The sequence below is a fragment of the Vitis riparia genome, chromosome 10, assembly GCF_004353265.1.
Source record: "Vitis riparia cultivar Riparia Gloire de Montpellier isolate 1030 chromosome 10, EGFV_Vit.rip_1.0, whole genome shotgun sequence".
Lineage (NCBI taxonomy): Eukaryota > Viridiplantae > Streptophyta > Magnoliopsida > Vitales > Vitaceae > Vitis > Vitis riparia.
In genome coordinates this window covers 13,928,261-13,954,095 of record NC_048440.1, presented here as the reverse complement: position 1 = coordinate 13,954,095, position 25,835 = coordinate 13,928,261, and the positions used below count along the sequence as shown (strand labels likewise).

Here is a 25,835-nt window from a genome sequence, read left to right as displayed (position 1 = left end):
TTCAAATTGCGGAGGAACTATAATCCTGGAAAATCTTGAAAAACATTAAAATAATAGGGCATGGAAAGATGCTGCTCCGGAGGAACTCGAAAATCTTGAAAAAAGATTAAAATAATAGGGATGAGCAGCAGGGCAGTTCCGTATTGGACCAGGTGAGAGGGAAGAATTTAGCAGTTAGCACTCAACCCTTTGGCACCCATCTTCTCATCCTCAAAGCTATAACTCAAATTGAATTCAAACGTAGTCCAAAATACTTCCATGTTACTTTCTTTTCTCACTTCGCTCTCATCTCTCCCATAAGTTGTCCGTAAAATCTCATAAGAAAAGAGCACAAAGAGTTCAATATCAAATATGAGAGCAATTTACTTTCATTCAAATAGCATTTGTTCCATTCATTCATGCATACATACACACATCCCAACTGCTTGATTCAATAAAAATCAGGTAGAAGAACCGTTGCTCTCATCCAGATCGAACGCCGACACCGGAAATGATCTAGATATTCCGGTGGTGGAGTTGCCAAAAGCGATCTTCCCGGAAGAGGGATCGTCGATGTAGATGTCGGAGATGGTGACCCAGATGAGAAGCTCCTTGCTCTTCACCCCAGTCAGCTTCTTCATCCGCTGCTTCTCCACGAAGGCTGTCACTTCCGTGTCGTAGGAGACGTTGCGGCCGATGCGCTGGAACTTGTGCTGCTTCCTCTTCTTCTGCTTCAGCCACACAAAGCCGGTGGAGCGGTTGTACCCCACCTCCTCCAAGTCTTCTAGAGGTAACAGACCCTTGGGCAGACAGATCTCCTCTAGTAGCTCACGAGACTTCTGCTTGCAGAGGGCTTCGCCGGTGTACACCTCAGCGTTTTCCCTGTGACCGGCGACGACCTGAGACGACATTTTGGGAGTTGGAGGGTGATTTGTCTAGGGCTTCGATTTGTGTAAGCTCCACTAAGATGCGTGGGCCTTATATAGCTGTCGAGGGGCCTCACTCGCGGAATCAAATTACCGGAATGCCCTTCTATGATTTTTGCGTGATATGTTTGGAGTTGTCACGTAATTTCTGGAGTGGGAATTGGAAATGAAAATTGCATGGGGATGGCGTAGAGGAGAATTAATATTATATTTAGTAATTGCATCTGAAAGTTGGTATTTAATCACAAATTAAAAAATGATACCGTGTGGAAATTGTGTGAGGTGAAAAGATGGCCGAAAATGGTGGTGTATATAGTGAAGAAAAATGATTGAGAAAGAAAAATGAAAATGAAAATGGTGAGAATTGGATGCGAGGGCTATTGACAGGAGAAATGATGGTGACGTAAAGTGGGACTGAGATGGCGCCTGGCGGTGGGGATGGTGGAGAGACGGTGGGAGGGCACGAGGGGGTTAGTAGTAGGTCCTCTACTACCGCTCTGATTTCAATTGGACGGTTACCATTAGCATTAATCTAAATTATATTTTTTATTCTTAATTATTTTAATATTCTATTATTTTCTTTCTTATTTAGTATTATAGATATATTTTATTTATTTATTTGTTCATTTATGTCTAAAATCTAAATGCTAATTGGACACATTTAGAATGAGATAAATTTAGCTTATGTTTGGTGAGAGAGGAAGAAAATAAGAAAATAAGGAAATGATATTCTTATTTTTATTTTACAATAAAAAATAAGAAATATAATCAAATGTAGTTAAAATTAGTGAAAATTTTATATATTTTTAAATTAATTAATATTTATATAAAAAAATTAAAATAAGTGAAATGAGTTTGAAGTGGTATATAAAAATAATTTATTAATTTTTTTTAAACTTTTTCTTTTTGATTTATTTCTCTTATAAATTTCTCAAAATTTTTGGGAATCAAACATTGGCTTCATACTTATATTGTTAATTGCATTATATTACATTTTAAATTTTGGTTTATGGAGCTACTCTTTAATTAGGTTTAGATGCAGTGTAAACACTGGAGGAGCCAGCCAAGGCTCACCGGGGCACATGCCCCCACTCAATTTTCCAAAAAAAAAAAAAAAAAAAAAAAATTCCCTTAATTTTTTTGGGAAAATAAAAACCAAAACAAAAAAGATGGTGTTTTGAGAGAATATTTTTTAGTTGGTTTTTTTTTAATTGTTTTCACTTGTTTTCTTAGGATTGTTTTAAAAAATAATTATATGATTAAAAATGAAATATTGGATATAAAAATTATTTTTAAAACATATTAAAAATATTAAAAATAAGTTAAAAAAATTTCATTTACTAAACAAATTTTTGTTCTACAAAAATATTTGAGAAGAGTTTTCAAAAACTATTTTTTTAAGAACTATTTTCGAAAACAATTACCAAATAGGGTCTTAATTTTCACTTTTGAAAGTATATAGAAAAATTCAGGCTTTTGGGTATAAGTTAAAAAAAAAAAAAGGGATTAAGGCATAAATAAATAAAATCAAGTTGTAAGAGAATGAGATCTAGAGGACACACCTCTTTCATTTAAAAAATATCTATAATAGAAACTATTAAATTCTTTAAAATAATTTTAAAGGATTTTACTACGAAATGATTAAAATTATTGAAAATTTATAATGATTTTTCTTTCTATTTTTTAATTCTTTTGAAAATTTTCTTTAAATATTCTTGATAATTTTTTAACATAAAATCTAAAACTTTTTTTAAGTGTTCTTAATACCATGGTTGTTTAATTTGATACATTTTTATAATTTTATAATTATTTTATTTTTAATAATAATATAAAATATCATTAATTACTTTACAATTTACAAATGATGACAAAATATAATATTTTTCTTCAATACCCCTAACAAAAGTCTTTACTCCGGCACTAAATGTCATAATAAAATTCATATTAACATGATTTAGCTCGACCAATACAATGGTCCTATTATTATTGTCCTATTTTTTTTTCTTAAAAAAATATTTTTATTAATGTTGTCAAATTTATACAAATAAAATAATCAAACTTTCTTAGTTGTTTGATTTCTTACACATTAAGTTTCTTAGTTGCTTTTATAAACTTTCTTAGAGGGTTTTTGAAGTAATTGGAATTAATTCTTCCCTCAATCATCGGACTTATTGAATGTATGGCTTTCAATTATAAGATTTCTTAGCTGTTCGATTTCTTACACATCAAGTTTCTTAGTTGCTTTTTCAAACTTCTTGTCATCTTCCACTTTTTGAGTTGTCCTTAGACAATACTTGGGAAGCTTCTTTTTCCCCTTTTCATGCCCTATACCTTATTGCACGCTATACAATGTGCTAACAAGTATCTTAATTTTACTTTTTAGGCTAATTTCTATATATTTTTTTTATGTTTTCTATTAAAAGACCTTTTCTATTCTTATAAAGCAAGTATACTAATATGATATTTTCTTATAGGAAATATTTTTTATACTTTGATAATGAGTTCCCTATATGGAATAATCTTTTTGTATTGGCAAAAGGTATAAGTAGATTTTAATCGAAAATAAAAGTCTTTTTGAGCATAATTAGGACTTTAAAATTTGTGAGTTCTATGAATTGTTTCCCTTTCCGTTAAAAATGTAAACAAATTTTCAAACTGCCTTAATCTTTATGCATTGTCTTGTATTTTTTTATTATAAATTAATTATGCATTTAGGAGTGATTTTAGAAAATGTTTCTAAAATGTAGTTAAATAATTTTATTTATTTGTTATTTTGTGATTTCTATATTAATTTACTTTAAGTAATTTCAAAAGAAAATTCCAAGAAAATCAAAATTTTATTTTCCAATTTTAGTATAAATTGATAGCTTTTTGCTGATTTTTTTATTTTAGAAAAAGGTTTTCCTAATAAAATTATTAAAGAAAAAAAAATCCTGAAAAATTGTTTTGAGTATCACCAAAATGAAAACAAAATTCACAAATTTTTATCTCAAAGTATAAAAACTTTTAAAAATAGTCCATTTCTTATACTTAGTAAAATTTAGATACAACTAAGTCAATACATGATGCATGTGAAATCTCTTAACCCATTAGATCATGTTATATATACTCTTAAAACTAGAAAAGAAAAATTAAATTTGAAACTTGTAAAATAAAGGTTGATAGAAAAAAAATAAGAAGTAGAATAATAAATAAATAAGTAAAAAGTTTTGACACTAAAATTTTTGAATGTGTAAATAAATTATTAGTATATTATATAATAAAAATTATATTATTTTTAATATTTTCAAAATTGAATCGATTATTGACTGAAAAAGTTACCAATTCAAGATTCAATCATTAGATTGATGGTTGAACGGGTGATACAATGAATATATATTTGATATTTTGTATAAATTAAAATTATTTATAAGAAATTAAAATTTAAAAATGATATTATTTCATTATGTTGTCAAAATAAATGATGAAAATAAATATAAATATATTAATATGTTATCATTTATTTTGAAATGTATGATATTTTAGTGTGAAGATATATTTAAGACTGAAGAAAAATTATAATATATAGTTTTATATACATACAAAAAATTTTAATCTTATTATTTTATAGTTTTAAAAAATAATGTGATATTTTCATACAAATTAATATATAATAAGTAATTAATATTAATTATTTAATTTAAATAATAAATATTTAATGGACATATTAATTATATATATTGGTTTTTGAAAATTAAAAACAATGTTAAGCTTTCATACTCCAATGTTTCAATTGTATTTTATCTAGGGTTTGAATCCTCACCAAGCCAAAAAAAAATTCACAAACGTGTGGGCTGGAAGTGCAGGCTTGGAAGAGAAACAGGCCCAACTAAGATAAGTGGCCTGCAAGCAACAAAATTTTGGTCAAATGAGGTTTGACCGGTTCTAGGAGAACTGAAACGTTGATAATTTCCCACCAATTCACATAGCAAGTGCTGAAATTATGAATTAAACTTGGATTTTTAATATTAAACCATGATTTCAGACTTTGGGATATAACAATTCAACTATATATTGAGTTGCAGGTTGGGCGAGTTAGGCATGTGAACCTCTAATCCAAGATATTAACAAGCCCAATTCCACTTTCTTCTTCCATTGTCAAGTTGGTCGGATTGATTGAGTTATATTCAAAATTCGGTTGGGTTGGGTTGGGTTGAACCCACATGCCACTACCCAAGCCATATTTTTCTAATTTTTTATTTATATATATTTAAGTTTTACCAAACATTTCTTAAATTTTCACATTTCTAATGCTTAATTAGTTTTTTTTATATAACATATATTAGTTTTGACTTTTTCAAAATTATTTTTTCTTCCATTTTCTATTAATAGTAAACTTTAATGAAGGAATTTTTTTTTTCCTTATTAATCTTTTCACATGTAATGCATACATGTAACAATCTTGTGGTACAAAGAAAGAGTAGTGAATGATAGGAACTTTGTCCTGCCAATACAAAAGAGGATATAAACTTGGCCCTCAGGGCTTAGATGTGGGTTGGGCTAAGCTTTGGCCCAAATGTTTTTGGAGTGGGCTTGATTTATGCTTCGAGCTGGCTTTGGCTCGGACATCTATAGAACCATTGAGATTATCCTTGCCTCACCATTAATGAAGAATCCTTACTCATGTTATGCCACATCAAGGATTTTGGACTCACTAATTAATCATTTAAATACCAAAATCAATTATTGCTCTTGAACTTGAGACAAAAAAGGTGAGTTTCACGAAAATTTTTTGTATAAATAAGGATGTCGGGACCTATAAAAAGAAATACATATCCTAAGAGAAAACCCTTTTTATATAGATAACCAACCAACAAAGTATACTTCATTTAACATAACCAAAACCTATACAACATTGCTCTTTATATACCATCATTCCATGGACCACAAAGGGTAATCCATATTATAAGTATTATATATATATATATACATATAAATTACATCATATCTCCAAAATGATTTAGTCATCTTATAGTATACAGGTAAAAATATGAACAAAACAACATCTAATGAACGTCACATGTAGAGCTCAAGTATTACTCCTTGTATATGTCTTTTGATTTGGATTTAAGAGTGGAAAAGATAAAGTAAGTTTACAACTCAGTAGAAAAGTATGCTCATTTTATATATATTCTTGAGAAAGTGAATCTAGTTAAGGCAAACAAACAAAATCCATTCTGATTTTTGTAATCATTAGTAAATATTCATTAATCTCAAATATGAATAAAAATAATAGGTGGCCCAATCTCTGTTTTCCTCATCCATTTTCTTATATATAATAACATTAAAATCTTCACCAACATAAATATAGTCTGCCAATGCTCTAAGAAGATGTTCTAACACAAAGAATGATTATTCTAGGAGTAACACCTTAGGATAAGTAATATCTTGTATTTTGTGGGATTTATACCCAAAGGTAGGACCAATTCCATGTCTTTGGGACTATAACCCAAGGGTAAGACCAACCTCATGTTTTTAGGGAAAACTTAAGGGTAGGATTAACCCAATACACCTATATTAGAGTGTTTTCTTCTTCAGGATCCTTTAGGAATTTTCATCAAAGGACCCACTATCTCACATGACCAATATAACCAAATATAATGTTTGAAGCTTCTAGTAGATAATATCCATTAGTGTTGCATACCATACCATTCTTGCTATGTAGAGATATTGTAAACCACCTCAATAAAATTAAAGCCTTAATACCTCATGTATTATCATATCCAATCAGTAACCCATCATCATAAAATAATGATGCATATATAACAAGAACACCATGACACATTCAAATACTTCACAAAATTATATGAAACATATGAATTCTCAATAAATAATTTAGGAAAAGAAAACAAAGTTACACAATAGACCGAGTAAAAGAAATTTTAATGGTAATAAAAAAACTTGTGGTTCTTTCAAATGATATGGTTGCAGATTTTTGATTATGAAGAAATTTAATACAAATGTAGTTTTATTTCTTAAAATCAATATAATGAATTTTTGTGTGAAAGAAATTCAGTTTCTTATGAAATTTGAACCAGATTATATTACATTAAATTTTTAGGACTAACCAATTTTTATATAGTAATAAATTTGATTCTTTCAAATAATTTGGTAAGGCAATTTTGATTCCCAAGAAAATTAATGAGTTATGTTCATCAAAATTATCATAATGAAGTATAGTATGGAAAAAATAAATTTTTGAATGGATGAGTGCTGGAGGATACTACATTAGAGAACTTTTAAGGGTCATTTTTGATCAAATAATAATTTTATTTCTTTCAAATGATAGGGTTGTGGGGTTTTAGTTGTAATTAAATTTAAGAGATAAGCTAAAATAGAACTAATCCAAATCAATATAAATACAAAGATAAACATAATAAGCATCATGAGGAGGTGGAGGAGGAGCATGTCGAGAGTGGGATAAAAATAAATAATTTGGTTAGTAAAAAGTAATAAATATAAAAAAATAATTAAATGTTGAGAGTGGGATTTGAACCCACACACCAGAACCTTAATTTAGCACCTAAAACCAACTCGACCATCACAACATTTTCTATTATGCTCTTCATATTTTTATATATCACTTTTTCATATTACTTCTATCAATTTTTATATAGAAGAGAAAAGTTTCTCATGACTAAAAAATAAATACTCTAATATTATACACTTTTGCTTTCACCTCTCTTCCTTCTTTAATCTTTACCCACTACATGGAGGAATAAAAACGAGATTATGAAAAGATGATTTCAACAAGGTTTTATGTTGGCAGTTTTTTTCTCCTATGTGTACTCGTGGAAATCCACACCTCCTCTTCACTTCAACTACCTACATTCCACTCTCTCTTACTTTCTCTCTCCGTTTGTCTATCTCTTTTTCCCTTTTCTCTTTCTCTATTTGGTCAGCGTTTTGATATAATAATAAATTTGATTCTTTTGAATGCTCAGGTAAAGACATTTTGATTACAAAGAAATTTTAAAATTAGGTAGTTAGATTCATCTAAATCATCATAATGAAGTGTCGTATGAAAATAAATAAATAAATAAATTTCCTAATGGATAAGTGTTTGGACGATAATACATTAAAAAAATTTTAGTGGTTACAAAAAAATTAAATACAGATGCAGTTACATTCCTTGAAGTTATCATAATAAATTTTTGTCTGAAAAAGAATTAATGTACTTTTAGATTTGAGCTAGACTATATTGCAACACATTTTTGTTGATGGTTTATTTTGACATAGCAATAAATTTGATTCTTTTGAAAGATTAGGTTGCTTGATTCAAATTACATAAAAAAAAAAGCAAGTAGTCATGTTCATGAAAATAATTATAATGATGTGTTGTGTGAAAAAAATCTAAATTAACAAATGAGTGTTGAAAGATTCTACATCAAAGAATTTTTAAGGGTCATTTTTCATATAGCTAAACAATAATTTTGGTCCTTTCAATTGATAGAGTTGCAAGATTTCGACCGAAAAGAAAGCTAATATAGATGGTTTTATTTTTCCCAAAATCACATTATGAATTTTCTGTTTAACAAAAATCAATTTGCTTCAAGATCTGAGCTAGACTATATTACATAAATTTTTTGTCAATGGTCAATTTTGATATAACAATAAATTTGATTCTTTTAAGTGATCCGGTAAAGCATTCTAATTGTAAAGAAATTTAAAAAGTAAGTAGTTGTGTTCATCAAAATCATCATAATGAATTGATATATGAAAAAAGTTAAATTTGCTAAGACGTGGATATAGTCTAGCTCACTGACCAAACAATAGTTTTGGTTCTTTCCAATGTTAGGGTTGTGGGATTTTAATAAATATTTAGATAGATTCCCCAAAATCATCATAATAAATTTTTATACAAAAAAATAAAAATAAAATCAATTTACTTCATGATCCTTGTTATACTATACTACATTAAATTTTTGTTAGTGGTTAATTTTGATAGAACAATAAATTTGATTCTTTCAAATAATCAAGTAGAGTAATTTAGATTGCAAAAAATAAAAACAAAAAGTAGTCAAAATCAGCATAATGAAGTGTTGTTTTAAAAAAAATAAATCAATCCGATAAAAGATGAGTGTTGAAGGACATTACATTAAATAACTTTTAACGATTATTTTTCATATAATCAAGCAATAATTTTGGTTCTTTTGAATGATAGGGTTGCGGGATTTTGATTATAAAGAAATTTAATACACATGTAGTTATATTTCCCAAAATCATCATAATGAATTTCTGTACAAAAAAATCAGTTTATTTCCAAATCTTAGGTATTCTATATTAAATTAAATTTCCATTAATTGTCAATTTTGATATATAATATAACATTAAATTTGATTATTTTGAATGATCGATTGAGCAATTCAGATTACTAAAAATTTAAGTAGTTATATTTGCTAAAATTATTATAATGAAGTGTGGTAAAAAAATCAAATTTGCTAATAGATTAGGATAGGACGATTCTACATTAAAGAACTTTTAATGATTAATTATTTATATTGCTAAACGAGAATTTTGGTTTTCTTTCAATGATAGGATTGTAGGATTTTGAATGCAAACAAATTTAAAACAAATGTAGTTATATTCCTTAAAATCATCATAATAATTTTTCATACGAAAAAAGAATCGGTTTGCTTCCACATCTGGGCTAGACCATACTTATTAAATTTCCATGAGTGACCAACTTTTATACAGTAATAAATTTGATTTTATTCGAATGATTTAGTAGAGCACTTTTTTCAGGAAAATATATTTATTAAGATAGTCATGTTCGTAAAAAATTATCATAATGAAGGGTTGTGTAAAACAAAATAATTTTGTTAATAGATGAGTGTTGGAGGATATTACATTTAAAAACTTAAACAATCATTTTTTTTTTATAGCAAAAGACTAATTTAGGTTCTTTCCAATAGTGTTTCAAGATTTTGATTGCAAAGAAATTTTATATAGATGTAATTATATTCCATAAATGAATTTTTGTATGAAAAGAATCATTTTGCTTCAAGATTTGAGTTGGACTATACTGCAATAAATTTCTAACAATGGTCAATTTTTAGATGACAATTAATTTGATTCTTTCGAATTATCTTGTAGAGCAACTTTGATTGCAAAGCAATTTAAAAAGTAAATAGTTATGCATGTAAAAATCTTCATAATTCAGTATCGTATAAAAAAATAAATTTGCTAACAAATGAGTAACAAATGATATTACATTAAAAAACTTTTAACTGCCACATTTGGCATAGCTAAAAAATATTTTTGGTTCTTTCCAATGATAGGGTTGTGAGATTTTGATTACGAAGAAATTTATTACAGATATAGATATATTTCTTAAAATCATCATAATTAATTTTTGCTTGAATAAGTTTTGATAATATGAGAGTTTCTAACATTTTGGGTCTTTTTCTTTTCATAAAGATATATCTTTATGTATTAATTTGTGTAATGACAGTGTGATCCTAAGATTGGGGACTTACCTTTCTAAATTGGCTTATGGTTCATTACTTGATTTAGCAAGATGAAAAATAGTTGGGCTGATTTAAGATCACAAGAAGTCTATTTAAATTATCATGCTCATTTTCATTCATTTTAAGATATTATGTATTATTTTGATTGAGTTATAACAATCATTTTACAATTGGTTTTTGAATTTAGGAGGAGCTTTGGAGGTTAGAGCCACAACAAACTGAGGAGGGCATGACTATGGATCAAAGGTTTGAGCTAGAGTTAGGATTACAACGATTAGGATTCATAGGTGGTCATGGGGTAGGCCCAAAACTTGTGACATATTCATTTCAAAAATAAGTCAAGAACAAGCAAGAGAAGGAAAATGAGGAACTCAAAAGGAAGGTTAAAGAGGATCAAAAGGTTATGAGTGAGATGGGCTTACGACTAGAGTACCTAAAGTCCTAGGTAGCATCTCAATAAAAGGCGTGACTATCAAGTCCAAGTTACCTTTTAGTCTCAACTTACAACCGTTTTACAACAATTCAAAGAGTCGAGACAAATTAATATGTCATTTCATTCTAACAACATAAGATCTCTTTTAAATTATAAATTTATCTAAGAGTATAAAACATTGTACAAAAACATATGCTACAAACTACTACTATTAACACCATTTTATGTGGAAATGTTAGTCTTGCTCTACCTTGGGATGATTTCATTTTACATAATTTAATTTGCTTTTAAGTAGTGATGTTTCATAAAACAAGTAATATATATTAATTTGTCTCCTATCTTAAATTTCAATATCATTACATATTAAAATTGATTTTAAGTTTGAGTATCTTAATTTATATGATTTTGAACTCATCAAGTTGTGGTATTTTGTTGTGATGATAATCTCTTTATTCATTTGTTTGTGTTGCAAGTTAGAGAGATGTGAAATTATGCATCAACAAAGGACGTTGGCTATAACTTTATGTTTTATTTGTATCGTTTTGGATTTGTATTGTTTTAAATTTATTTATAGTTGAACAACATATTTAGATGATTTATATGAGTTGAATATGAAAACTTATATTTCAAATTGTTATTAGTTGTGAAAATTCTATATTATAATTTAAATATAAGCAGATTCTTGAAAAACATGGACATAAAATGCAAAAACAAAATCAATAGTTTAAAATTATTTATTATACATTTTTAGGGACAATGTTGAATGGCCACCAATATGCTCTTTAATGAGTGGGTATATATATAGTCAATAAAAGTGATCATGCACGTATTTTTAGTGATGATACATAATTGTAACTAGATAATTGGTTGGTGACATTATATAAATAAAACTAAATGTACATTATTGATGTCAACATATTAAAATAACAATGATTGTGGCTAACAATACTTCTTTAGTAATTACGTAAAATTGTAATAAAAAAGTATAGCATATATATAGTGGTGAGAAATAATTGTTGCTAAAACATTTTGTTTAGTTGCAACATAAACATGCCACTAAAAGCATAACTTTGGTGATAATATATTATTGTACTAAAAGCTCATATTAATGACGATAAATAATTATAACTAAATTTTATCATTTGGTGGAAACTTTGTATTTTTTGTGGCAATTATAGTTTGAAATAGTGGTAGCAAGTATTGTTACTAAAAACATACTTTTAATTAAATTGAAAATCTTATAACTAAAACTATAATAATTAGAGACAATATTTAAAATGGCGACTACAACATTTAGTGACAGTATCTATAAAGACAACAGTATGACAACCAAAGTATTGTCACTAAACCTTTTATTGACAACTTTTAAGATATTAGTTGTAATTTTATCCACATCTAAAAGCCTAATTTCTCGTGGTGTCTACATCTATCTTTATGTTTCTTTTAGTAGAAATCTAATTTCTTAGAGTGCAAAGAAGTGATCTATAGTCTTAGGATCTAGTGCATAATCTGAATAACACTCTCTTGCTCATATTTGTGTAGAAACAATTTAGATCAATAAACTTGTTTCATGAACTAACATTTCCCTTGCACATATCTATGATTCTTTATTATGATAATCTTAGTGTAACATGGGTACTAATTCAATTTTTTTTTTTTTTTTTTCATGTTTGTAGTAATTACATTAGGGTTAATTACCATTTCATTCGTGAACATGAAACAATAATTCCAATTCTTTTATTCCAAACTCATTCATCTTGGACCATTGAGTTTAAAAAGGGAGTTGGAACCATCTGACACGGCTGTCAAGGGGATTCGAAGCTAGGCCAAAAGGCTTGGGTTTAAGCCTGGTTGCCACTAGGCCAAATTCCCACTTGTTAATATATAATGATAATAAATATGTTAAAATTTATTATTATAAAATAAATAAATAAATTTTAATTATTTTATTTTAAATTTTAATTAATTAATTAATAAATATATAAAAACGATCATTATAATTTTCTTAACAAATATTTTTTAATATCATTTATATGATAATTAAATATTAAAAAGTTATCTATGGATCATAATTTATTTTACATTATTGAATGCATTTGAAATAAATAAATTATAATTTTAATATAAAATGTATCATCATTTATCTCATTAATCATATTTAAAAAAATTACTATTACTTCATTTTTAAATTTTTTATATTTATCATTTTAATTTTATTTAATTTTGAATGATTTTATTTTAAAATATAAAAATTATAAATTTATTAAAAAAATACTAAAATATAAAAAATAATAATTAAGTTATAATATTTTATAAATTAAAATGAATTTGATTGGATAAATAATAAATTATTAATAAAGACATATCCTTGCTTAACGATATTTTTCTCTTTAACCATACCTATATCAATTATACTTAAAAAATAACTTTAACATGTGTATTTTTTTTTTATTTGATCATTTTTTGGAGTTTCTTCAAAATTTTCATGAATTTTGAATAATTTTTGTCAAAATATCCATTGATATTTCTTTGATATTTTCGATATATCTATAAAATTCAAATACCAATATATCCATATTTACCAATATGTCAAACATTGGTTAGAACTATAAATATTATCCTTATTTCATCATTAGTGAAGAATCCCTATTCGTGTTTGGAATAAAAAAAAAGTGTAAATGTGAATTGAAAAGAAAAAAAAAAGTGATAAAGAAAATGTGTTAATACAAAAAAGAATTGGTGTGCTACATTATATAAAGATATAATTGAAATTTTAAATTCAAATATTCTTATTTGCTAATACAATTATCTAATTATTCAAATTTTGTTATTAGTAAAAGGGCTCTCCTATTTCAAGGGAGAGGAAAACGTGAACAATGAAGTTGGATTAATGCACTATTTTCAACAAGTTTAAACATCAATCACAAGCCCATGGAAAAATGTTATAACAAGTGCAATTCCTTTATTTCATAAGACAATGACCAAACTTTTTACAAAGAAGTGGACATTAAGCCTTATTAACCCTTGATTGTAGTTTGATTCAAGAAATGCGGTTACTACCTTTAAATGAAGACTAAATTTTCTGTAACAAAGCTAAAATTAAACTTAATTTGCTCTCAGGTGCACTTCAATTTAGGAACATGTGATTACCATCCTTGAGTCAAGGCCAACTCTAGAGATTAAATTAGAATATTATATATTTTTTAGTTTAAAGGAATACTACATGCGATTGTATCAATATTTTATTTTATTTTATAAAATTAAAATAAATTCATTTGATACACTTTTTTTTTAGTACATCAGATTTTGTACAACATAAAATTTAACTGTATAGAAAGCAAAAATATGCATATTCCCAAAAATTGCTTGCAAAAATATTTTTTTTTTAAAAATCAATAAAACATTAAAATATTATTTTTTATATTTTTAACCATGCAAGCTCTTCAAAATTTAGGAACATTGAAATGCATGTCCTTCGAAAGAAGATATGTTCAACGATTTTAAGGCTGTGTATCAAAGCATATATTGAGAACCAAAATTTTCATTCTAAAAGAATTCATTGGACCCGCAAGATAAGTAAAGATTTATGGTTGTTTACATTTTTGTATTAATATTGAAGCTTTTTTATCCGAAACAAGTCTTGAAGATTTTTTTAGTGGACAGTTGACTACGTTCCCTTTGACCTCACTGCATTCATTTGTTATATTGTGATACCTATAATATAGGTTCTTCTACGATGAGTAGATTATTTTCTTTATTTAAGGATTTTTCAAGTAAATTTTTTGTTTATTATGCTTGGTTTTTGTGTTATTTTATTTCCTACATCATAATTTATTGTTTCTGGTTTCTTGTCCAAGAATCATGGCCTAAAGGTACACGAGGACAAAAGTACATAGGCTAATTTCAAATTAATAGTTTAAATAAATAAATTCATTTTCTCCATGCTATTTTAGAATCTTTAAGATGGAAATATTGCAATTTTTATTGTTTCAGAATTTGGGTTAAATTGGCCCTTTAACCAAATGTAATATTGGTTTTGGGTATGTTTTAAAACTATTGTTCAAATTAGTTTTTTTTTTTTAAATGAAATTAGTACGAAACCACATTTTGAAAAAACTTTTAGTACAAATTTAGAAACCATAGTTTCAAAATATGATAATCTAAATTTGTTCAGGAATTGCATTTTCAAAATACTATTTGAAACGAATTTAAAATAAAAAAAGTATGAAAGAGAAAGAAACCATTTTGAATAAAAATTTTAAAAAACCATTTTGAACAAATTTTTTAAAAGAGATCAAAAACTCAAATTTGTTTTTCTCAAAGAGTTTTTTTTAACCCAAACCCTAATTTTAAAACCAAGTCATCATGCGTGTTTTACCAATAGTTGAAACCCAATCGAGAGATGTTTCGATTTACATTTTTATGAATGTGATTTTCATTACAGATGAACAAATATTATTATCCATCAATTTATTCAATGTTGGAATTAGGCGTCCTATTAATGTGGGTATTTCCGTCTTCAAAGTAGAATATGTCGCTCAAATTAAAGCCATGAAACTAGAGGTGTCCAACGGGCCGTGTTGGGTTGGCATGACCCGATATTGACCGAGCCATTACGGGCCAACGTGTCAGGCTAGCATGACCCACTTATAAAGCTTGTCGAGCCAAGCCGACCCATGTAAGGAAAAGAGGTGGCTTGACACGACCCATAAGTCCGCGAGCTAATCATGTCGGGTTGTGTCGATTAGTCGTGCCGGCAGGCCATGGCCCATGGGCCACCCATTTTGTTAAAAATTTTAATTTAATTTTTTAAGTCATTTTTGCTTAAGTTTTTTATTATTAAATAAAATTTCTTTTTGTTTCTTTAAACACCTCTAATAATTATATATATTTTTTATTTTTTACATTTATATTTACCGAGTTTGTAATTGTAAAATTTATATAAATGTTAGTTTTTTATTTTTAAAAATAGTAAAAAAAAATTATTATTTGAATTTGTTTATTTTTTATCAAAATAAAAATAAATTTAAAATAATGGAATATAAAAGGAAATGAAATATAAAAAAATAATTCTTTTATTCAATATAAAAGGAAATGAAATAAATTCAAAAAATGAAATTTAAAAGGGCTAAGTGGGCTGACACGGTGGGTTGCGCAGGCTGTTTCTTTAGGCCCCGCACGACCCGCTCCTTTTGGGCTGTGCTGGCCCAGCCTGCTACAGTGTTGGGTTGTGTTAGCCCAACTCGACATTTTGTCGTGCCGTGCCACAAGCCAAAATGGGTGGCCTAACCCAATGGACACCTCTACATGAAACAAGTAGCTGACAAATCAAAATTGGAATTTGTGTAATTCACAAAATTCAAAGCCTTTGTACAATTCGCTTATGATCTTGATAAAACCAAACTGTTAGAGAAAAAAGAATTTTTGATGACTTATTGATCCTTCTTCCCTGATTTTCCGTTTGCTATTTTCCTGGCTTAGTTTAGTGTGAAATAGAGATAGACATATCTCATCTTAACAATGAGTGCATCTTAACAATGGGTGAATCAATGAAATATAGTGGAAGAAATGGTGTGTGTCATAAAAAGTTATTGTTATGTGATGAAACCACATTTTAAAATATTGTTTCTAAATTTGTACAAAAATGGCATTTTCAAAATACTATTTTAGACGAATTTAAAATAAAAAAATATAAGAGAGAAAAAAACCATTTTGAACAAAAATTTTAAAAGACGGCCAAAACTCATTTGTTTTGCTAAAAGAGTTTTTTTTTAAAACCCATACCCTAATTTTAAAACCAACTCATCATCCGTTGTAAGTGTTATAAAAAGGAACTATTATTGGAAAACCTTACTTGGCATGACTGCTAAAAAATGGTGAAAGTACATAAGCAAAAGATAATAGACATAAACTTAAAAGAGATATAAATTTCAAATAGTTCTTACACATTACTTTGTGTCGGGGTTCTATTTCTTTATACTTTAATTTTATTTATTTGTATCTTAATCTCATTTTTTTATATCATTTTTCATCTATCAATTTTATTATATATTTTCAAAAACCCATACATATATTGCACTAGGTACCAATTAGGTGATTTTTTCCATTTCAAATTCTTTTTTTGAAAACAAAGTCTAAGAACTACTTTTACAGTCCTCCATAGCTCCTGATCTTGGCAGTTGGGGGTGACTAATAAGTAATTTTTTTTTAAAAATATTAAGATCCCCAATACCGCAATCCTGCCTTGGTTAGCTTTTGGGTGTGAAAGAAGCGGAGATTAAGCCTAATTGACCCTCTATCGTCTCTTGATTCAAGAAATGTGATTACCACCTACATTTAAATGAAGACTAGATTTTCAATAACAAAGTTGAATTAAGTTTAATTTGCACTCCAGTGCACTTCAATTTAGAAACATGTGATTACCATCCTTGAGTCAAGACCAACTCGGGATATTAAGTTTATTTATTTTTAATTTTTTTTAAAATTAAGATAAATTCATTTAATACACTAATTTTTCGTATTAGATTTTGTATGGCAAAATTTATGTGTACAAAAAGTGAAATGATGCATATCCCCAAAAACTTCTTGCAAAAATATTTTTAAATGAATAAATCAATTTTGCTCCATGCTATTTAATCTTAAAAGAAGGAAAGATTACAATATTTATTTTTAAGGATTTTGGATCAAATTGACCCTTACCAAATATAATATTGATTTTGTGTATATTTTGAAATTATTATTTAAAATAGTTTTTTTTTTAAAAAATAGTGTAGACCTCAAAAATTGTCCAAATTTTATTTTTATGTTGATTTTACATCCAATTTTATTCTTAGTTTTTAAATTCTGATTATATTTTATATTTTGGCCCACTCTTTATTTAATTTTTAATTTTTATTATTTTATATATTATTATTATTATTATTATAATATTTTATTTTATTTCATTTCTTTTTCTTTTCTTTCTTCTCTCTCCTCTCTCTTCCTACCTTTCCCCCACCACTCCACCTATTCCCCCATTCTCTCTCATTCCATACCTCCCCCATTCCCAATACCACGGGCCCCCCATCTTCTCTCTTCATTTTTTTCTTTTATTTTTCTTTTTATTTATTTTCTTCCTCCTTTCCAACATAGCCACTACCTCACACGCACACCACTTCCCATCTTCCGTGATCTTTGTCGGCGTGATGCTGATGCCATTTCCAACACCCCTTTCATTCCCCATCTTTTCCCATTTTCTCATTATATTCTTTTTTATTTTATTTTCGTTTTTCAAAAATCCATTAACCTTCATTTTCGTCGGCATGACCACCGACCAGTCACCATCGGTGAGCCACTATCAGCTGATGATCGCCTCCTCTTTTCTCTCATTCCCTCACTTTCCCATCACACCAATTTTCCATTATTATTATTATTATTATTATTATTACTACTACTACTACTACTACTGCTGCTACTACTACTACTATTTTTCATTATTTTTCTTGATTTGATTTTAAGTTTATGAGATTTGAATTATTGAATTAATTTGAAATTTATTAATTTGTGTTAAATTAGTCAATAATATATATGGTTGTATTCATTTGAATTATTTAATTTAGATATGATATAATATTATTAAATATATTTTGGATGTGTGTTTGCATATTAAATTGGGTTGATTTTAGTTGTAGATTTAGGTTTGTATATTAAATTAGGTTTGGATTATGAAATATTAAATTTAGGCCTAATGAGATTTATTTTAATTTATCATATTTTGGGTTTGATTAATTGATTTTATATTTTGGCTATTAATTTGAAAATTTTGGATTAGGGACTATGACATGTGAGATATTTTTGTTGAGTTATATTTGTTAATTTGAGCCCATCTTGATTGACAAAATTTGTTGGACTAATTTGAAATTTGAATATGAGTTTAAATGTTTATTATGAATTTTATACATTTCTAGATATTAACATTTGAGTTACTTTTGTTTTTGCATGGACCCATTCTGCAATTCCATTGGCTGAGTACAGATTTTATGACACGTGAAGTATGAAATTTCACAAAAAAAAGTGAAACTCAAAAAGTTGTACATGAAGCATTAAACTTGTTATAAGTTTGTTCGAGTACACGTTTTATTACTTATTTTTATTTGGTTTTAATTTTATTAGTTTTTGTAAATATTCGTTTATATATATTTATTGAGTGTGTACAAAATTGAATATCAAACAAATTAGATTTTTTTAATTAAGAGGAACGATTCAACAAACATGTTTTAATAAAATAATACTTCAGAAGATATTCTTTTTAATAAAAGAAATTTTTTTTATTAATAAAAATTCAGAAAAATGCATTTAGAAAAAAAAATGTTTTTAATAGAATTTGAAAAATTGTTTTTAATAATAATTGTCCAATTTTTTTTTTGTTTAATAAAAATTGTCAAAAAATTGTTTTGTAAATAAAGTTGTCCCAAAAATTAATTTTTAATTAAAAATTCTTTTGCAAATAAAGTTATATATTTTTTTTAATAATTTGTATAAGTGAGTTTTCTTAAATGAAAATAAATCTTAATATTTTTTTTAATAAAATTGTAAAAATTCATTTCTTTATGGTAAAAGCAAGTAAAAATAATTTTTTTTTTGTCAAATTGAAATCTTGTAGTAAATTCTTTTGATACAATAAGTGTAAATTACTTTTTTTTGAAAATTAAATACAGATGAAATTAAATCAAATCATTTGAAGAAAATATTTTGTAAATAAATATATTGAAATCACTCATTCAAATTTGTTTTTAATAAAATCCTTTGAAATTTTCAGAAAACTAATTTTTTTAATTTTTTTTAATTAGTTCAATAAATCAATTTACATAATTCTATTGTCATTTATTTTGTACATTCTTATAATTTTATTTTGTCATCATCTTTGTGTATATTGTTTCGTTCTTTTAATTTTGGTATCTATGATTAATTAATTAATTGTCGTAATTCCCTTAATTTGTTTAGTAAATACCTACATACGAGCTTAAATGGATACTACAGTTCATGATTGTACCTTCTCAATAGGTAACTTGGCCCTCGAACCCAGACTTGGTTTTTCACATACCTGTTTTTCCTTTAAGAGTCACATTTAGCGTTTTTATTTCTTATTTTATTTTTTCCTTTAAAAATAAAACAAAAATAAGTGGTGACTCCTAGTATTTTTATGAAAATCATATTTTTTTTATCAAATAAATAAAAATCAAGTCTTGCCATCGAGTGAGAACACATGTGAAAAACGCGGGTCCAAAATTAGTTAATGTCATTTTGAAAATGTGGATTCAATATAAATTTATTTATTTTTGATAACCAAGGAACCTTTTATGGTCAAACTTTTAAGACTTTTCACGAAGACCCAAACTTTGGGGTACTGACGACCTCGCAACAACCAACACTGAGTAAATTTAGGATATCATCACTATGTGTCACTCTTGGCCAATTGGGCTATCTTGAGGGGTTCAATATATATTTAAAAACCATAATTTCGAAATATAATTTTAAATATGTATTAAAAACAATATTTTTTAAATACAATTTCTAAATTCATATTAAACCCATATTTTCAATATACGATTTCAAACCAATAATTTACAATAAAATAAAAGAAAATGAGAGAGAAAGAAGCCATTAGGAATAAAAGTTTCGAAAAAAGCGTCAAAACTCATATTTATTTGCCTAAAAGGGTTGCTTTTAACCCAAACTCTATTTTTAAAACCAGGTCATCACCAATGAATGTTAATCAGTAATATTATTGGAAAACCAAGTCATCATCGATAGTGTTTTTGGAAAACCTTGGTTGATGTGAATACTGGAAGGTGAAAATACATGAGCAAATAAACAAAAATTTTAAAGAGTTCTTACTTAATACTAAAGGGTATTTTTTCGGTATCTAATGCCATATGTAGAACATAAATCTCATGAATTTGAACCAAATCCCATTCGTTTGTATTGCTTCATACTTCGGTCCTACTTTTTCTATAGCCTAACCTCATCTTTTTTAACCGTAGTCCACGAACCCGTTTTATAATATATTTTCAATAACCCATTCACAGCGCACTTTGTATTAGGTATCAATTTGGTCCCTTCTTTTCAAACAATGTCTAAGAACTTTTAAAGTCCTCCCTAGCCCCTCACCCTGGCAGCTGAGAGTGACAAATAAGTACAATTTCCCTATGATATCAAGATGCCCAGATACTGCAAGCCTGCCTTTGTCAGCTTTTGGGCGTGAAAGGTAGTTGGGTGGTTAAGCTTCTTTTAATCTTCTTATTTCTCTACAACATTTACCAATGAATGGAGACAAAGAATGGGACAGGGTCAATTACGAGGCTCACCCCACATCTCCAAAAGGTATCTCTCGCACATGCTGCAAGTCCCATTTGCAAACAAATCAGGGCTGGCCCTCTTGGTCTTGGAGCTTTGTGGGAGTTTTGTCCCACTGTGCTTGAGATTGTGCCTGTATTCCACTGCAATATGCTCAAATACTTCGACCTCAAACATGTTCATCGTTACTTTAGGCCTCATCTCATCTCTTACATATGCAAATGCCAGTTGGTCTCTTGGGTTAAATGCTTCCAACTCATTGAACAGTAGGCAGGAGAAGAGGTTGCTCCTCATTCCATGCTTTCTTAAGATCAAGGCACTGTCTGGTACATCTGAAACACACATACGAGGCACAGAGTTTAAACACACCATCATGGATTGAAAATTGATGTATGAGGTGGACTGGTAGAGTGGGACAAACAAGAAAGGTGATTCGACATTATAAAACCGGTTCATATTTATAGAAAAAGCTTACAGGGAAGATTTTATTCTTCTTTTTAATCTTCATTGATTTTATTCTCCTTGTTAAACTGACGGGCCTACTTATTAGCTGAGACTTGAATGATACGGGGCCTTCTCATGAGGTGTGGGGGCCTACTAGTCTCAAATGACAATGACATTGTGGACCAATGCCCTAATGTTTTCTCCATGTTAAGCTATATAAATATGATCACTGCACTTATTCGCTCAACAACCTTTTCCCGGAGGAAACTTCAAGAAGGGGTTTGTTTGATACTCATGGAACTTGTTGCCTATAAGTCATAACATTAAACTAAATTGCACTCAAAAAAAAAAAATGGCTTGATCCACAACAGTGGGAAAATCAAATGCACTAGGTTGCATTTCAATGGTCTCCGATTTTCACAATGTGTATTTTGGTAATTGTTTTTTAAAACAGTTCTAGTATTTTCAAATAACATCTTTTAATTATTTTTCAAGGACTATTTTAAAAAATAATTATATAAATATAGAAAATAATTAAAAATAAATTATTATGCATAAACGTTTTTAAAAATATATTTAAAAATAATAAAAAACATGTTAAAAACATTTAAATTTAGAATCTGTTTAGTTTAGTGGTGATTCTAAAAAACACTTCTAACTTTTTAAACTATTCGAAAAATTTTATTTTTCAAGTATAAGAAATTAAATCACAACCAAACATACTTTTATCATACAAAACATAAGAGAATAATTTTTAAAAACTATTATCAAAAATTAGTTTTTAAGATTGTTTTAAAAAATAATTTCCAAATAGAGTCTAAGATTTTTGGAGAAAGGCTCTGGCCTTCAAATGCCATGGAAAATACGGTATGATGATGTTTTTCTGTAATTCTTCCATGACCATCTAAAAGAAAATTGTAAAACAAATACCTGAGGTATAAGGTAGTTTGTCCTGCGTCCATGGCTTCAAGCCAAGCCCACAATATGTTTCCATTTGCAGCTTTAACGATTCAATATCCCCCCACTTCTTCCATCTTGCAGTAGCCATTGCCTCTTCCAGAGTGTGGACAAAGAAGGGATGTTTTGAAATGGCCATGTCCACATTTTCTGATATAACAAGTGAATGAATCAACAGCAGTGGATCGACCACCAACTGCAGCTTTGCATCCACCCAGATACTGTATTTTGAGTTGGGAAAAAGCCTGTGAACCAGGTATTTAGGTATTACTCCATTCATTGCCGGATTCTTGTACAAATGCTGGCTTGAAACTCTAACAAGTCTCCATGCGCCAACCTTATATTCTTGAGACTGAGTGGAAATTACTTTGTGATAATCAAGTCCCTTGAGGGTGGTGTCATCCACGAACATGAAGAAACATACATTTTCTAGAGTTCTGGATCCAAGGCCTTTCGGCTGCCGGATTTTGTCATGATCAGCAAAGATCGCTGAGACTACTACCACGCTTCCGCACTTTTCCATAGCTATCCTGTCTGAGTTTTAACACACAAAAACAGGGGAACAAAATTAATATAAAAACCAAATTGCAATATTATTTTTGCAGATTTCCTAAAAAACCTTTTATTGATACTCGATATGACTGGGAATGAATGAGCAGAGATTCATGGCTAGTCTTTTGCATCATGGGATCAAAATTCTCCCGGAAACCTTTGAGAATATGTCTCAATTCTTATCAGTTCAATTCCCCAAAAACAGAATCCAACAAACACGGAAAACTAATTCTGAGAACTCTACGCAAACTCACCAGATTTACTTATCGAAAATTCCTTCATGAATCCGCAAGGAACTTCCTTCCCATCATCTCTATGATCAAAGTAGGAAATCCTCTTCTGGGTACTGAAATTTCCTCCGAAGGTATCAGCATTGCCCTGTATATACCTCAGACCCGGCAAAAACATGGTAGAATTCTGACACAAATCTTGGATTTTCTTCAAAACCATCCAATAATCTGATAAAAAAGGAAAACCCATTAGTAAGAAACGTTGATTTCGATCATGAAAACCCTAAATTCAAGAATCAAAAGAAAAAAATAAAAATAAAAATCAGGGGACCTGAGAAATGAACAGGGGAAGTGCATGAAGATCGGACGGTTGAGATTGCATACTTGTGCTCCCCATAATTGGGTGGATATGAGAAGAGAGGTGCTTGGATAGGATCGAAGGGTGATGATCTGAAGATGCATTTGGTGGGGGAGAGGGAGACGTAGAGAGCTAGGAAGAGAGTGGTGAAGAGATAGAGGACAGAGAAACAGAGTCGCTTTGACTGGAAGAGGAGAGGCGTTGTTAACGATGCCTTCCCCATAAACCGACGTTGCCCCATCAGTTTTCCTATCATCCATTTATTTCTTATCATTTCTTTTGTGTGATGAAATTAAATTCGATGTTCGACCTAACAATTACCAATATTTGAACTCAGAGCTAAACCTACAGCAAAGACTCTGATTCAATACGACACATGGATGGTTGGTATTAGATCTAGGTACCCTTTTTTTATGTGACACATGTCAATGGCAACAAAAGTTATATTATTGAGGTCTTGCTTATATAATGATGGAAATTGAAAAAATAATTTGTCTTGCTTGTATTGATTCAAAAGAATTATATGATATCAAATAGTCAAGACTAGATTATAACTATATAACTATATATATATATATATATATATATATATATATATATATATATATATATATATATATATATATAAACATTCTTATGAATATTGGAATAATTGTGTTTTGAACTCAGTTGGATCCAAAAATTAAGATTTGGTCTATAAAAGTTGCATAATTGATGATAATGATATAAAATATGAAGAGACCAATATACCTTTCAAAACTATTTTGAGTATTTTTTATCACAATGTTTTATAAACTTTTTGATCTTATTTTTTTTTTTTACTAATATTTATTTAAAATTTATTATTTTTAGAAAACTAATTTTTTTTAAATATATTCTAAAAATATATCATTTAAAAAAAATAATTTTGACATATTTTTAGTTATTTTTTACATACTTAATTTTAAAAATATATATTTTCCAAGATGTTTGATTTTTAAATAATAATAATAATAATTTATTTTTATTTTTTTTGGAAAATGATGTATTTTTTTCCAAATCACTAAATTAAATTAAATTTTATTGAGGTTTAAATAAGGAATAAAATTTAAATTAATATTTTTATACTTTTTTTTTTTCATAGTCAATAAAGGTCATTTTTGGAAAGATAAAAAATTCTTGTACTTCTTCTCAATTTTCACACTTTCTCTAGATCTTTGGCTTAAATGGTGAACTTATATGGACCAAAGCTTAATTTTTGGGCCCAACTAGGTCCAAAACACAATTGTCCCATGAATATTTACATAATGCATAAGGGAAATAAAATCAATTTATAGAAATAAATCAATTTATTCTTTTGAAGGAATAAATCAGTTAATTGAATGATTTTATTGAAGGAAGAAATCAATCAATGATTTTATTTATTTGCATTTAGGTTGTAGGGCCGCTTGATAGAACCAAAATTTTAATTTTCAATACTCCCCTTAAGTTAGATTGTAAATATTCATTATGTTTAGCTTACTTATCAATTCTTGAAGTTTTGGTAAGCCCTTTTTGAGAACATCTGCCAATTGGTTTTTTGAAGTGACATGACATACAAATTTGGTCACTCTATACCTTCTTCTTAAGTGTCTATTGATCTCCATATACTTTGTTTTGTAATGTGCATTGAATAAGATTAGTAGCTATGTTACTTGTGGCATTGTTATCACAATAGAGTCTTATTGAGTTGTTATTGGATAATAGAAGATCCTTCATAAGAGACCTAAGCCATGACGTATAGTTCACAAATTCTTAACACAATCAATCTAATTTCAGCTTCCCATTTAACCTTGCCACTGGAGGTAGTTTCTTGCTCTTCCTAGTTACTAGATTACCTCCAACAAAGATGTAGTATTAGGAGGCTAGGTTGATCTTCTATCATTTATTGAACTTACCTAGTTAGCATCCATGTATGCTTCTATCTCTAAATGATTATTTTTTGCACAAAGAAATCATTTTCTTGGACTACCCTTAAGGTATCAAGATCCTCACCACTACATTCATGTGATCCTTGTTTAGAGCATGCATGAATTGTCTAACTACTCTTATTACAAAGGCAATGTCTAGCCTAGTGTGTGATAGATAGATCAA

The 25,835-nt window shown here is 28.1% G+C and overlaps 2 protein-coding genes across 2 annotated transcripts; both read right to left on the bottom strand.

Annotated features, from left to right (window-relative positions):
* Positions 1-338: 338 nt before the first annotated feature.
* LOC117924182 lies at positions 339-935 on the bottom strand. The gene has a single exon (XM_034842761.1). The coding sequence runs from the start codon at positions 888-890 to the stop codon at positions 441-443; it is 450 nt and encodes a 149-aa protein (XP_034698652.1). The 5' UTR covers positions 891-935; the 3' UTR covers positions 339-440.
* A 19,864-nt stretch (positions 936-20,799) lies between these two features.
* On the bottom strand, positions 20,800-24,017 carry LOC117923396. The gene is made up of 4 exons (XM_034841657.1): positions 23,697-24,017; positions 23,390-23,593; positions 22,557-23,117; positions 20,800-21,514 (listed from the first exon to the last, which is right to left on the bottom strand). The coding sequence occupies exons 1-4, from the start codon at positions 23,995-23,997 to the stop codon at positions 21,177-21,179; spliced, it is 1,404 nt and encodes a 467-aa protein (XP_034697548.1). The 5' UTR covers positions 23,998-24,017; the 3' UTR covers positions 20,800-21,176.
* Between the last annotated feature and the right edge of the window lie 1,818 nt (positions 24,018-25,835).

Coding starts and splice junctions, on each gene's coding strand:
- LOC117923396 (XM_034841657.1), bottom strand. CDS start 23,997: ATGATAAGAAATAAATGGATGATAGGAAAACTGATGGGGCAACGTCGG. Junction 23,594..23,696: donor TTCCCCTGTTCATTTCTCAG/GTCCCCTGATTT, acceptor CTTTTTTATCAG/ATTATTGGATGGTTTTGAAG. Junction 21,515..22,556: donor CAAACTACCTTATACCTCAG/GTATTTGTTTTA, acceptor TGTGTGTTTCAG/ATGTACCAGACAGTGCCTTG.
- LOC117924182 (XM_034842761.1), bottom strand. CDS start 890: ATGTCGTCTCAGGTCGTCGCCGGTCACAGGGAAAACGCTGAGGTGTAC.